Below are 12958 nucleotides of genomic sequence, written 5' to 3' on the forward strand. Positions count from 1 at the left end.
AAAAAACTAGGGTTTTAAGCAAAACGATTAACGTATAAACAAATAAAGTTATTATTCATGCCATATTAAAAAGACAAATTTGGTATTATCTTGGTGAAATAAGCTAATTTTGGTCATGTAGGTGCCTTGTCGCAGTGGTATACTGAATCTACCCAAAACCAGTTTATTATTTATATAGTTTCTTACAGCATTACATTTAAAGGATACCGAGTATGACCCATTTAATATATCACATAATTAACCACTCATCGCCTCTGACATTCTGGACCACACTCCATACCAGTGAACTGCAACAGGATTTTTTAGAACTCATGTTGGTACTCAGTATCGACAAGTACTTAATTGTAAGTACTACTTACTACTTGGTTTGAAAATTTGTGGTATTGGTGCTTCCCTAGTTATCAGCATTCACTATAGTTCCTTTCTTTGGATTTTTTTTTATTTAAATACCAATATTGGAGTATGGAAGAGAAAAAGAAAACTGTTTTCCAAAAGAAAAATGTTTAGTGTATATGTGTAAAACACCACACGGTAGTCATTATAATACTGTATATTTGCAGTCAGCTCAAACGCAGAGAACAGTGACAGACCGAGAGATCATCAGGAAAAAATAAAAATAAGAAAATGCTGAATGTTGTCACTATCTACACAGAATATCCCTTTAACCCCTGACCCCGCCCACCCCAAAACCCACCCTCCCTCATCCCTCAATGTCCCCGTACACATGTCAAATAGTAATCAACAAATAAACAAAACACTCAGTGGATAAAAACAAAACTTCAACACAACAGTCTGCACTCTTAAAGGTCAGAAAATGGAGGAAATAAAAGTTTTCTGGTGTTTGAAATAGCGCTTGATATCTACACCTGCAGTACGTTTGTTCACCTTAAACAATCATTGTTTGCAAATCCAACAAAGAAAAAAACTGTAGAATTTAGTTTTTAGGTTAATATTTTATACAGTTTGTAAAAATGTTCTGCAGCTTTAAATTTTGACAAACACCAGAAACTGAAGAACTTCTTCCTGGACTCGGGAGTGGGTCAAAATGTGAAAAGGTCCAACATCAAGGAGGAGAATTCAACGTACCTTTAGGATAATATTGCATTTAAAAATCACTCTGTTGTAATAAAAAAAAAAAGAATTTTTTAAAACTTTTGCATCATTTCAGAAGCTGATTCCACAGGATTTAAGGGTTATAGAAAATACTTCATACATTGAAAAGCTGCATCCAACATTTTCAGTTTTTCCTCCTTTACAGAGAGAAAATGAGAAAATGAAGAGAAAGAATACGTGTAGAAATGGGGGGGGGGGGGACAAGTGAGGAAAGTCATGCAAAAAAGTGATAATATTTTGAAGAGTTCTGTGTAAAGGATAAAGAAAACAGAAGGGAAGTTTATAAGGGGGTAAGAAGGGAAAGGGTTGGGAGGAAAGAGTGTATGAAAGTTAAAATAAGTCAAGTGACAAAAAAAAAAAAAAAGTTTTCCCATGCATTCTTTTCAGTCCTTGTACAGAAAACAAAAGTCAATGAAACACGAGAGACAGGAATAGCCTCACAAGTTGTTTTCATCATTTTTTTTTCTTTGTTTTGTTTGTTTTGTTTTGTTTTTTTACCTCTTCCCAATATTTTTACACAAATTTTTTATTTTTTTTCCAACCCTTTATTCCTCAGGTCCTGAGCTCCTTCGATTGGCTGATTATGTCCAGTGGGGGAGGGGTCAACAGCCAACAAGTCCAAGGTGAAGATTCAATCTCATCTAAAGGGAGGTCAAAACTTGTCTTTATCTCATAGCATCACATCGTCATTGGACCGTTTGTGAAAGTTTGTCCAATCAAATTGATTTACGATATTAATTTCATAAAAAAGTCTCTGTTTAAGTGGAGTGGCCGTAATATCTGTCCAATCCATCTGCCTTTTCATGCCTCCTTTTGTTGCCTTTTCTCAGGAATGATTTTTTTATTGTTCAGTTTAAGGAAAAAAATACAAAAAACTGGGGGAGGATAAGAAATTCTGGAGCAATAGCAGAAAAAGGAATGGATGAATAAACTTTGTCTAAAAAGATGGATAAAGAGAATGTGAAGAGAGATCTCCAAAGTAAGTCAAAAACCGGAGTTTGTCTCTTAGTAGTCTCATTGATTCCTAGCAACGTCAAAATGTCAATTTGGAGAAAAAAAAAAAAAGACTCCCGCCTGGAGAAATTGTCGTTGTGATGATCTGAACCACAGTGGAAACAGGCTGCTGGAGTCCTTCTGTGCAGGAGCGATTGGGGTGAGGGGGTGGTGTGGTTTCTGGAGCTGGAGTCTCTCTCTCTAGAACATCAAGGGGGTCTTTAGGAACGACCGGGACTCTGAATAAAAACACAAACAGCAAATTTAAGACAAGGCAATATCAAAGTTACAAACCTAAATGGAGGAATTGTGGTCTCTGTATGACAGGGATCTCCAAGGTTGGTCCTGCAGGTTTTAGATATTTCCATGTTCCAACACACTTGATTTAAATTAATGGATCCACTCAACAGGTGTTAAAGGAGGAAGCATCTAAAACCTGCAGGAGGGAGGCACTCAAGGACCAGAACAGGGCACCCCTGCGATATATGACTGTCTTGTTTTAGTGCATTTTTACCACCAATTTACCAAGCGCTTTGCTAGCCACCAGCAGTAACAACAACAAGAACACTTCGCTATAGCTAAGCTCTGGTATCTGTAAGATCAGACGTAATGGACTACAAACATAAGAAACACACATGCACAACCAAAGATAACCACTGGAAAAAGGTTCTGCGTGGAACTAGTGTTAAAAAAAAAAATCGATTCTCAGATATCAATCGATACTAAAATTTTGTATCCAGTTAGATATCAATATGCATACGTATCAATATTTAAATGCCACTTTGACGTCTTCTGGTTCACAGAAAAGACCAGCCGCCTCTACCTCTACATTCCTCCTCTATAGTATCAAAAATAGTATCGAGCACGCCCCTTAGCTTGAACTTTTTGTATGGTGACAACCTAGTGTGGAACCCCTTTGAGAAAATAAACATGAGTAAATGAGTTCCATGTGAACTCTGCCACGTAAAGCTAGCATATCATAAGCTCACCATGGCTGAGCCACATGACAACGAAGCATCCAACAGATCTGTCCACAAATCAGCAGTAAGTGGCTAGACTTGTTATCAGTCCGTTTCATCGAATTCATTCGTTCCCTTAATCCTAAAAGATATTATTTATTTATTCTGAATGTTTATAAAGATTCTAATTAATGTAGAGTTTATGTCTGTTTGTGTAATAAGTGGGAATTAGGCAGTGTTTGGTCACTCCTACTTGTAGACGTATTTATGTTAAGCCCGGTAGGCCTTTGGGAGAATTTGTTTGGTAGTCAAATGTCAGGTGGGATGACTTGAGTTTTTTGACAACTTCTTCTGTGTGTAGAATTAATCTAAGCTTACTTTTGTTGTACTTTCAAGCTTATCTGGAACTGAATGTTATATATTTTTGGAACAAAGAGTCAGAAGTGTGCATGCGCAATTGGAATGGGAACCTGTAATTGGAATTTAAAATAACTTTTAAGGCGGATACATGTAGGAAATTTGATTTTAGACATTAAGAGCAAATCGTGGACCTCCTCTCAAAAATGATAGCTAAAGACATGCTTCCCCTCTGTTTCCAATAAAAAAAAGAAAGAAAAAAAAAAACTCTGAGCTGTTGTAAAAGTTCGGTTTTCAGAGCAAATCCACACAGCTCCCATTTGTACAGGAACTTGATCGTCCCATCATGATTATTTAAACAGGATGTAGTTTTTAACTGAAAGTGTTGCATCTTGATCTCCTTTATTCAGCATCCGTTTATGATAAAATTTCATCTCTACAGTTTTGCCAGAGTTGACTCCCTCCTTTCTTTTTATCTCATTTCACCTCCGTCGTCTCCTTCCGCTCCCTGTAGTGCTGTTGCTGCACCCACCCACCCACACAGAAACACACTGAGCTCACACGTACATACAACAGAAACACACACACACACACCTTCCTCTCCCTGCGGTGTCATTGTTTTCTGCGAACGTTGCAAAGTGTTTACATTTCTGCATAACAGCAACCATAAACCTGCCCTCCCTCCTCTGTCCATCCAGCACTTCTCTCTCCTGCCCTGAAATACTTTTCTTCCTACCTTCTCTTGCTCTGTTGTCTTCTTACCGTCTCATTCTGTCCTCTGCTCTTCTTTAGATATGAAACCGACTGTGTTTGAATAAAAAAAACTTTTTAAAAATTTCTCTTTCATCTTGTGCTCTCTCCTCGTTTCCTTCTTCGTATTCTTTGCCTTCCCTCCTTTTCATCCCTCTCATCTCCTGCCCTTCCCTATATTTATCACTCCACAATCCACTCAAACCCCCTCCTCTGCTCCTCTTTCATCCCTCTATTCTACATGCATCCCCTCCTCCTCACCTCCCCTCTGCTCTCACCTGTCCTCTATCTGTTACACTCATATTATTTTTATCCCGCCCCATTCTTCTCCCTGTCCTCTCCTGTCCTCTTTCCTTTTCTTCCTTTTTTTTTCCTGCTTAAGGCTGTAGGTTTGCCCAGTGCTTAAAAGCTGTCCTGCAACTTAAAGAGTCCCAACATTGATCCCTCTCTTCAGTACTGCCCTTTAAAACTCTAATCTGCAACTTTCCTCCAGTTAAGTAACCAGAACTTTACACAATCTGGTTTTGCATGGTCTCATCCTGCAGGGCAGCCAGGGTAGAGTTAAGGCGGATTTATGAATAGAATAGAATAGAATAAATAGAATGCCTTTTACTGTCATTATACACATATACAATGAGTATAATGACAATAAAAGGCATGGTCGTGCGGCGTCTGTGTCTGCGTAACCTCCGTAGGCTCAGCAGAGCTCTGCAGAGGCTGACGTGTTACTCGGAGGTATTCCCTTGTGATTGGTCAGTTTCGGATCCTGAATTGCCGAATATCTGGATCTTCTCACTGAATTTGTGTGGTAACCACCGTTTTTTAAAAACAATAACCAGTGGATCAAGTTCATGAGAGGCTGATTGAATTATTTCTTCTTTATCTTCCACAAGCTAATAAAGACACCGAACCATACTGGATACCATTGTTGTTTTAAAACAGAAAATACCTATCAAACTGAAGTGAACCATCAAAAGAACTCACCAGCGTCAGCTACGCTGTGGCTGACCGCATGCAGACGCCACATGAGCATAAATACGCCTTTAGATATTCTGTTTTTCTTAGATTCAGAACTGGATAAATCAATATTTTTATTCATTTATTTATTTTTTAAAAATTTTTTTTGTCTGGTTCAATTGCTTTGCCATGTGTCCTCTTTGGGCTTCCATAGTGTTTGCATATCCATGTTGAACAAATACTAACACTAGTTAGGTTTCACTTTTTAAGGCAGTAATTTCATTCAAACAGAGCATCAGTGATTCGATTAGAAATTAAACCAGTTCTCTTCAGGCTCTACGGGACATGCTACATGCCTAAGGTGTGAAAGTCTGGCCATGTTCAGAGAAGTCAGCGGGGGGAAAAAAATGATTGTTTCGGAAGAGATGACACGGAGCACTCTTCCTTCGTTAAAAGAAACACTAGTTGCCAAAGTTGCCATTTTCTATTCTATTCTACAGTCATTTAGCAGACGCTTTTATCCAAAGCGACTTTCATTTGAGTAAGAACAACACAAGCAAGAATTCAAACAAGATGGGACATCATAATTAAGTGGTAGGTGGTTTTCCTACAGTCCAGGTATGGAGCTCATTATCTGGCAACCAACGGTCCAAACCCTGCTTAGTTTGCGGTTCGCAAACACAGAATGTACAAAACTGGAAAAACTTGAACAGGTGAATTTTTTTTATTTTATTTTTAATGTGTTTTAAACAGTGAAGGAGGAAAGACAGGAATTTATTGTTCTCCATAGTACTGTTATAGACAGTATTGACGGTATTGTTTTGTCATGAATGACTGTGTGTTACCCACATGTTCCACTAACTGAGAGAATAAATACTCCAGTAAATTGTGAGTAAGCTGGCATTATCTATCCACAGCTACCTTTCTGTTTTGTTGTTTGTTTTGGCTTTACATCTTGCAAATGCACCTACAAGGGACATCTGTCCTCCAGTATTTTTAGCTGTACCTGAGGATTTGGAGGGGGCCGATCTTAGTTTCAAACATTCTCGGTGCTCCGACGCATGTTTGCAGCTAACGTGGTGCAGCAGATTGCTTATGTGACTACTTTATCCCAACAAATAATTGTTTAGTTCACTTACACCTGCTACAACTTCACTGTCTGAACTTCCTCTGTTCATTTTTACCGATCATCATCTCCAACACAGGTGCTGTGCTGCATCCATGTTTAGTGGTGCAACAGTGAAAACGTTCCCCCTTCAGTTTCCAGCAATGCTGCGCTCCGAATGTTTAAGCGATGTAGGAAAAGTTTTTTTTTCACTATGAACCGGCACAGGTTTCCAGTGATTTTCTTCTTTTTTGCTTGGTTTCCTATTTTCTCCCCCCTTTATTTTTTGTTACCATTGTGACCTGGCAACCCCGTTTCCCTTCCCCTCTCACCTCCATCCGTCACTGAGAGCTACACCTCCAGCTGTGTGTGTCGGTGTGTGTTTGCTGTCCTGGTTAAAAATGATGCCGACCTGCCTTGTTAAAAGTCTATAAGCTGGGTGGAGAAAATGTCACCAGGTCTTGGAACAAGGTCACATTTTTCAGCTCTGTCCCAGGGAATCCACAGACTCCTCCTCTAGCTACCTCCTCCCTTATTTCCCTGTCCTCCTTTCCCTCGTCTTCCCCCCATTATTTCTTTTCTTCATTCACTTTTCTTGTTCCCCAGCTTACATCCTCTTTTTGTTTCCTTTTGCTTTTTAAATGTCATCAGTTTTATTCTCCTTTTCTCCATCACTTCTACCCCTTTTCCTCTTTTTCTTCTTCCTTCACCCCTTTCATTCCTCCTTAAATCCTCCTCTGCTCATGATGTCTGATGTCTTCACCTTCTTCCTTTTCTTTGCTTTTAGACGTGGCGGTGTAGATATTTTCCTTTTAACTGCCTTTTCCTCCCATTTTTCTGTAAGCATCTCACACTCTTCCTCTGTGATCGTTTTTTTTTTTATTCCCTTCTTTCTCCTCCTCTCTTTTTGATTGTAATGCGATGTCTTTCTTTGTATTCAGCAGTTTTCTCCTTACTCGTTAATTAAGAGTGTAGAAGGTGAGAGAGGCAGGGGAGGTGTGTGCGTATGTGTGTGTGTGTGTGTATGTAGGTGTGTGTGTGTGTGTAAGTAAACCACCGTAGGTGCAAAATGCTTTTATGGCAGAAGGGATGAGTGTGTGTTTGTCTGAGTGTGTATGTGAGCAAGGCAGCGAAGGGGTCCTACTGGGCCAATCAACAATAATGAAATCAGGTGGGTCTGCGTGTGTGTGTGTGTGTGTGTGTTTGTCGGAGTGCTTGGCTTGCAGAAGAGAGGGGATCTAAAAGGGGTCTAAAGAGGAGTGAGAGCTAATTAGAGTTCCCTGTCTCACAAGTGTGTAGATCAAATGCACACTAAAACGCACAACTACAGGTACAGAGAGCACATGCACTTCAAACACACACTGTATGTGTGTGCTTGTAGATATTCATTTATACACTCGCAGAGTTTCAAGTGAAGGTTTTCAATGTCAGGGAGGGCTGAGCACAGCTGGTGGAAAGAGGATGACACATGCATACTAACACACACCCATCTGTACTATACTTGTGAGGACCTTATTGGCATAATGCATTCCATAACTAACTAAACTAAGTTTATCTTAACTTACCCAGATTCAAACGTCTCTTCTGTCTAACAGACTAATCAGATCCTGTCCCATTCACAGTGTTTGACTCAGGTCAGTTTGACTTTATTTGGCACCAATTCATGACAGTCATCTCAAGGCACTCAGTCCAATTCATTGTAGTCAAATTTTAAGCCAATTAAAACAAATCCACATTAGGGATGTAATATCGATTTTCTTAGTATGATTATTGTCAAAGAAAATTCACAATTTTCACAAACTATCACCAATGTTATGCATTAATTCCTGAACACTATAAGTATGTAAAATCACATGAACATAAAGTATTTTTACTAATATATTTTGATTCCAACATAACAAAATAATATAAAAACAGTGAAGTTCTAAAGTAACCAAGAAGTTTCATTCCAAATAAATCCCTGTTGCTCTGTAAACACTTAATAAATCCTACATATTAACTCTGGATTTCTCTCAGAGAAACATATGGGAAATGCTCCAGGACCGCTACCTGGATTTGGAAGCTTCTTTCAAACTACATCATAAAAAAATGTTTTGAACATTTCATTTGAAACTGGATAGAGAATTTAGAAACACAGGGAAAAAACATCTAACTAACGTTGACCTCCAGCCGTTTTTTAGTAGAATAGTTGCTGTTTGGAACAGATCTGATGCTGGGACAGTAAAAATGGATAAACAAGACCAGATATCTGTAAATAAATGCAGTTTCTTCAACAGACCATTGCACACTGACGACTTAAACGCATCGACCGCATGCCGAGTCGGTTACGTTTAAACAGCCAAACTATCTTTCAAAAATGACTTTTTTCCTTTTCTCTCATATTCTTCATGTAACATTCGGTGAAGGCTGCTGAACTGGTCATAGAGTGCTGCAACTCAACCATTTTCCCATTAGATTAAATGGGAACAACATACACACATATATGTATATATAGTATTTATTAAATCTTAGTTCCCTAAATGCCCACTTGTCTTCATATAATGTAATTTCATGACAGTAAAAACGAGACACCTGAACAACTAACAGACGTTATGCCTTGTTTCCACCAATGCAGGGCAGGTTGGGACACTTTTTTTTGTGTTTCCACAAGCGAAAACGGGGAACGGTACCCTAATATCCAACCAGACCTACTTCTTTGGGACCCTTCCATTGGGGTACCAATATAACCGAACTTATGGATGCTTGACACATTGCAATCTGTTGATCGGTTGAAAAAATGTCAGTTGCCATGGGACCTGACCTACAAACAAAGTAGGAACGGCTCCTTGTTTAGGGCAACAGATTTTCTTTCTGTTGTTTAAATCTCTGCTAAAAATGGCGTTATAAAGCACCGCCAAGAAGAAAGAACACAAACTGTTGGATGATTGCCATCCTCTTCCTTTGTTTCAGAGTGTTTTGGTTATACTATAAGGAAGGTGTCACAACATATAATATCCCGTAGCTGAGGAGTCTATCGTTATCCGGTTGACACGCTGCCTCTCAGGTAAGATTACGAATGGCTGTGGGAACGCAACAAGATTAGTTTACAAACCATATCTGCCCCAACTGCACCTGTTGGTGGAAAACAAGGCTTTAGATCAGGGGTCTCCAACTCGGGTCCTCGTGAGTTACTGTCCTGCAGGTTTTAGATGTCTCCTACTCCAACACACCTCTGCACAAGCCTGTTAATGACCCAAAAACTACATTTGTGTAGTCAGATTGGATAGTTTGGTCCACCAGTATTCCTGGATGATGAGTAAAGCAGAAAACTTTGGTGATTCATTTTGTTTTTGTGTTGTCTGTTGAAGTTCATCGTTTCTCTGGAAAACATCAGCAAGTGTCTTCTTTGAATGTGTGTTTTAGGTGTTTTCTCTCTACTTTAAAATACGTATCTACAGTGAAGGACATGCAGAGTTAAGACGGAGTAAAATGCCTGGAGACTAATACTTACATGCAAATGGGACTACTGGGTAACAGATTTGTTTAAGTGGTGGATAGCTAATAATAAACTAAGTCTCCAACATCAGTCTATGAAGTCTGGATCCATATGTGGATCAGGACATGGATAGATGACCTCAGTTCAATATTTGATATGTGAATGACGTCACAATTGAAGCCGTTTACTGATATTGGATCGGTCCCATCTCTAGATGCAAGCGTCATAACAAAAGCTCTATATAATATCCTTATATGTAAAATTTCATTTTCTTAATCTCTAACAATAATTCAGTTTAAGATGAGACTGTTAGATATGAAAAACTATGAGGCATCTGAATGAACAAAAAGGCATTAAATAAAAAAATATAAAAAAAAAATCATCTCTTCCTGCTCTACCTTTCAAGATGTTCTTAATTTAAAAAGTCCTTCGCTTTTAAAAATAAGCCTAAACACACCTTCTAAACACACACACTCGCTGACATGTTGATATTGCACACATAAGCTCAATGAAATATTTGCACACACACGTCACATCAAAGGGAGGCCACTGTGTCTGCTTAATGTCTCCACTAATCTAGACTGGGCCCCAACACACACATGTGCCCACCATGTGTGTGTCAAAAAAAAAAAAAGTCTGCCTTTGAACATGCTTGTGTAAAGTGTTGTATCTGTTAATATGTGACATGTGTGTTGTTTGTGAGCAGAGCAGCATGACCCTGCATGTGGGAGTGTGTGAGTGTGTGTTTTCATGTACCTTGTACGGAGCCGTTGTCTTGCTGGTTTCCATTAAGTTCGGGTTTGTCCTCGGCTACAGCAGCGTCTAGCATTAAACAAAAAGACAAGACAGAGTCTCAGTGGGTCGGCCAATAAAAAACAAACAAACAGTACCTTGTAACTGCGGGTCAAAAACAAGCTGGATTCACAGGGGGGTAAAAAAAAACACAGTTACAAACAAAACTGTGTCCAGAGAGTTAAGCAGCTTCCCATCAAATACTTAACAAAAGTCCTGAAAGATCTGTTATAGCCGAGGTTCTCAGACGTTTTGGACCACAATCCTCAAAATAACATACGCCGGTGTTCGCGACCCTGCCTCTGGTTAATTGTGTGGGTCATCCTAAATAAGGAGAATAAAGTTTTTTGTGGATTCTTTTACTGCTGTAACAAAGCACTACACGCCCAAAATCAGCTTCTATCACCGAGATAATGCCAAATTCAGATTTTTAATTTGGCATGAGTAATAACTTTATTGGTTATACATTAAAACTTTGAAAATTAATGTGTTTTTTTTACTGATTAATCTCTGCATTAACACCTTAATTTTGACAGCCCAAATAAAATACCAAATTTATTTGGTAAAAGGAGACTTTATTCTTTTTCTAAAATGATGGCCTATAAGCTACTTTCTGGAGGGAAGATTCATTATGAAATAGTTATAATCAGAAATATAAAACAGGGATCCAAAGTAACTTTCTGCATTGGTTGCAATGGTGCACCTAACTTTTTCATTTGGATGGATAGGGTAAGGGGTTAGTGCTGCAGAGGTTGGACTGAAACCACGTTACAGCTGCATCGTGTTTTCAGTACGACCTCTGCGGCATGTCGATCCACACTAGGGGCATGTCAGATGAATCTGTGAGACCACAAAATCACAGAAGAAGTGGAGACACCCACCTTACCGCTGATGGGGTAAAGTTTATATAGCTCAGCAATCGCAAATCTGTACAGGGGACTTTATTTTGAAATTACTGGCTGTTTTACACTGTCTGATTTCCTGTCTGGCCCTATCCAAGCTTGATGTGTTCTGGTTGCGTATGTTTAGCGGAGAGGTGTGAAAAGGTGCTTCTGGGATGTTTCTGACCCCCGGTTTCCACCAGGTGCATGTGCGCCGTGTTACAGTTGTGCTGCGGCCTCCGCAGCTATTCATGGCCGTTTTAGGCAGTGGTTTGATCCACACTGAGTGCTCTGTGGTGTGTGTCAGAAGCATCAAAGAAAAGCCTTGTCATGGCTCTCCGCTAAACATACGCGCTGTGTCTAGAACTTGTTAAAATCAGCTGTTCAGGAAGGTGAAGACAGGAAATCAGACCAGTGAGCAGTGTAAAACCTTCTGGTAATATTCAAAATAAAAGCCCAAGTGCAGATTTGCGCTCACTGAACCATGTAAACATTACTCCATTAATTGGTCAGGGTGTCTCTGTTTATTTTTTTCTTTTGTTTATCATGGATGACGAGACGTTTATCCTGGAATTTTTAGCGGTTAATAGGTTTAACCCTCGTCCTGCTTCTCTTTGTTCATCTGGTTGAACAAATCATACTAACAAACTCCATAAGATTCCATGTTTTACAAAACATGGAATACAAAAGGATTCCACAATCCCATCTGTCAATCTTCCTAGTGCTGATGTCTTATGTGCACCGTTCGCAATTTCAAACCAGCACGGTGTACAACTGCTGATCAGAGCCAATCAGAGGATAACCCCCCCCCCCTTTTTTTTTCTCTGCCTTTTCATTGGCTTTTTGTCACAGTGTCATTCTTCCTTGAGCTCGGATGAAGAGGGAATGAATACTGGCTACACAGACAGACATTCGGGGAGATTAATGTCCAACATTTAGACCTGTGAAATGTTAGGTGCACCAGTGCAAGAAAGAAAAAAAGTTGCATTTGACAAAATAAGGATAAAATGTGCAAATAATTCACTTCATATTTATAATCATGTATTTCTATCTTTTTATTTATTTATTGCTGTATTTCTTCGTTGTATGGTAATACAATGGTGGGTGTTACAGGACTGAATACTGATGTGAGGTATCCATCACCACAGCTATCAGGACATCACCCATGTCCCCGTAGGAGTTTCTTAGGATAGCATATATTTTAATCCTACAATAACTACAATAATCCCAACATACGACACGAATGAGTCATCAAACTTAAGGACATGCTAAGAATGACTATTCTGGTCCTTTTCCCACACCATATCAGAACATTTCTATTTGTAAAACCAAGCATCATCCATTCTTGTATTCCAGTCCTGGTCTTCATGGTTTATATAGAACTTATTCAGGTCAAAAGCTGAAATAAATTCATCCTGAAATGCAGTACTTTTAGCTGGAGCCAAATAAAAAAGAGGACAATAACTTTATTGTCACAATGTCAGAGAATAAGCACCAAAATCGGGAAGTGCACATCCATTACTGTCCAGTGTTAGTAGTGTAAACTGCGCTGGTTTTGCTTTTCTGCCACACAGAC

At 39.2% G+C, this 12958-nt stretch overlaps 1 protein-coding gene across 1 annotated transcript in view; it reads right to left on the minus strand.

Annotated features, from left to right (window-relative positions):
- Positions 1-705: 705 nt before the first annotated feature.
- dachb (dachshund b) overlaps positions 706-12958 on the minus strand; it is a 114014-nt gene continuing 101761 nt past the window's right edge. The window contains exons 11-12 of the mRNA XM_041986458.1: positions 10466-10531; positions 706-2345 (exon numbers count right to left, since the gene is read on the minus strand). Coding sequence (XP_041842392.1) covers positions 2308-2345; positions 10466-10531 — 104 coding nt within the window. The 3' untranslated portion in view covers positions 706-2307. The remainder of the gene's footprint in view (positions 2346-10465; positions 10532-12958) is intronic.

The sequence above is a fragment of the Melanotaenia boesemani genome, chromosome 5 (genome assembly GCF_017639745.1).
Source record: "Melanotaenia boesemani isolate fMelBoe1 chromosome 5, fMelBoe1.pri, whole genome shotgun sequence".
NCBI lineage: Eukaryota > Metazoa > Chordata > Actinopteri > Atheriniformes > Melanotaeniidae > Melanotaenia > Melanotaenia boesemani.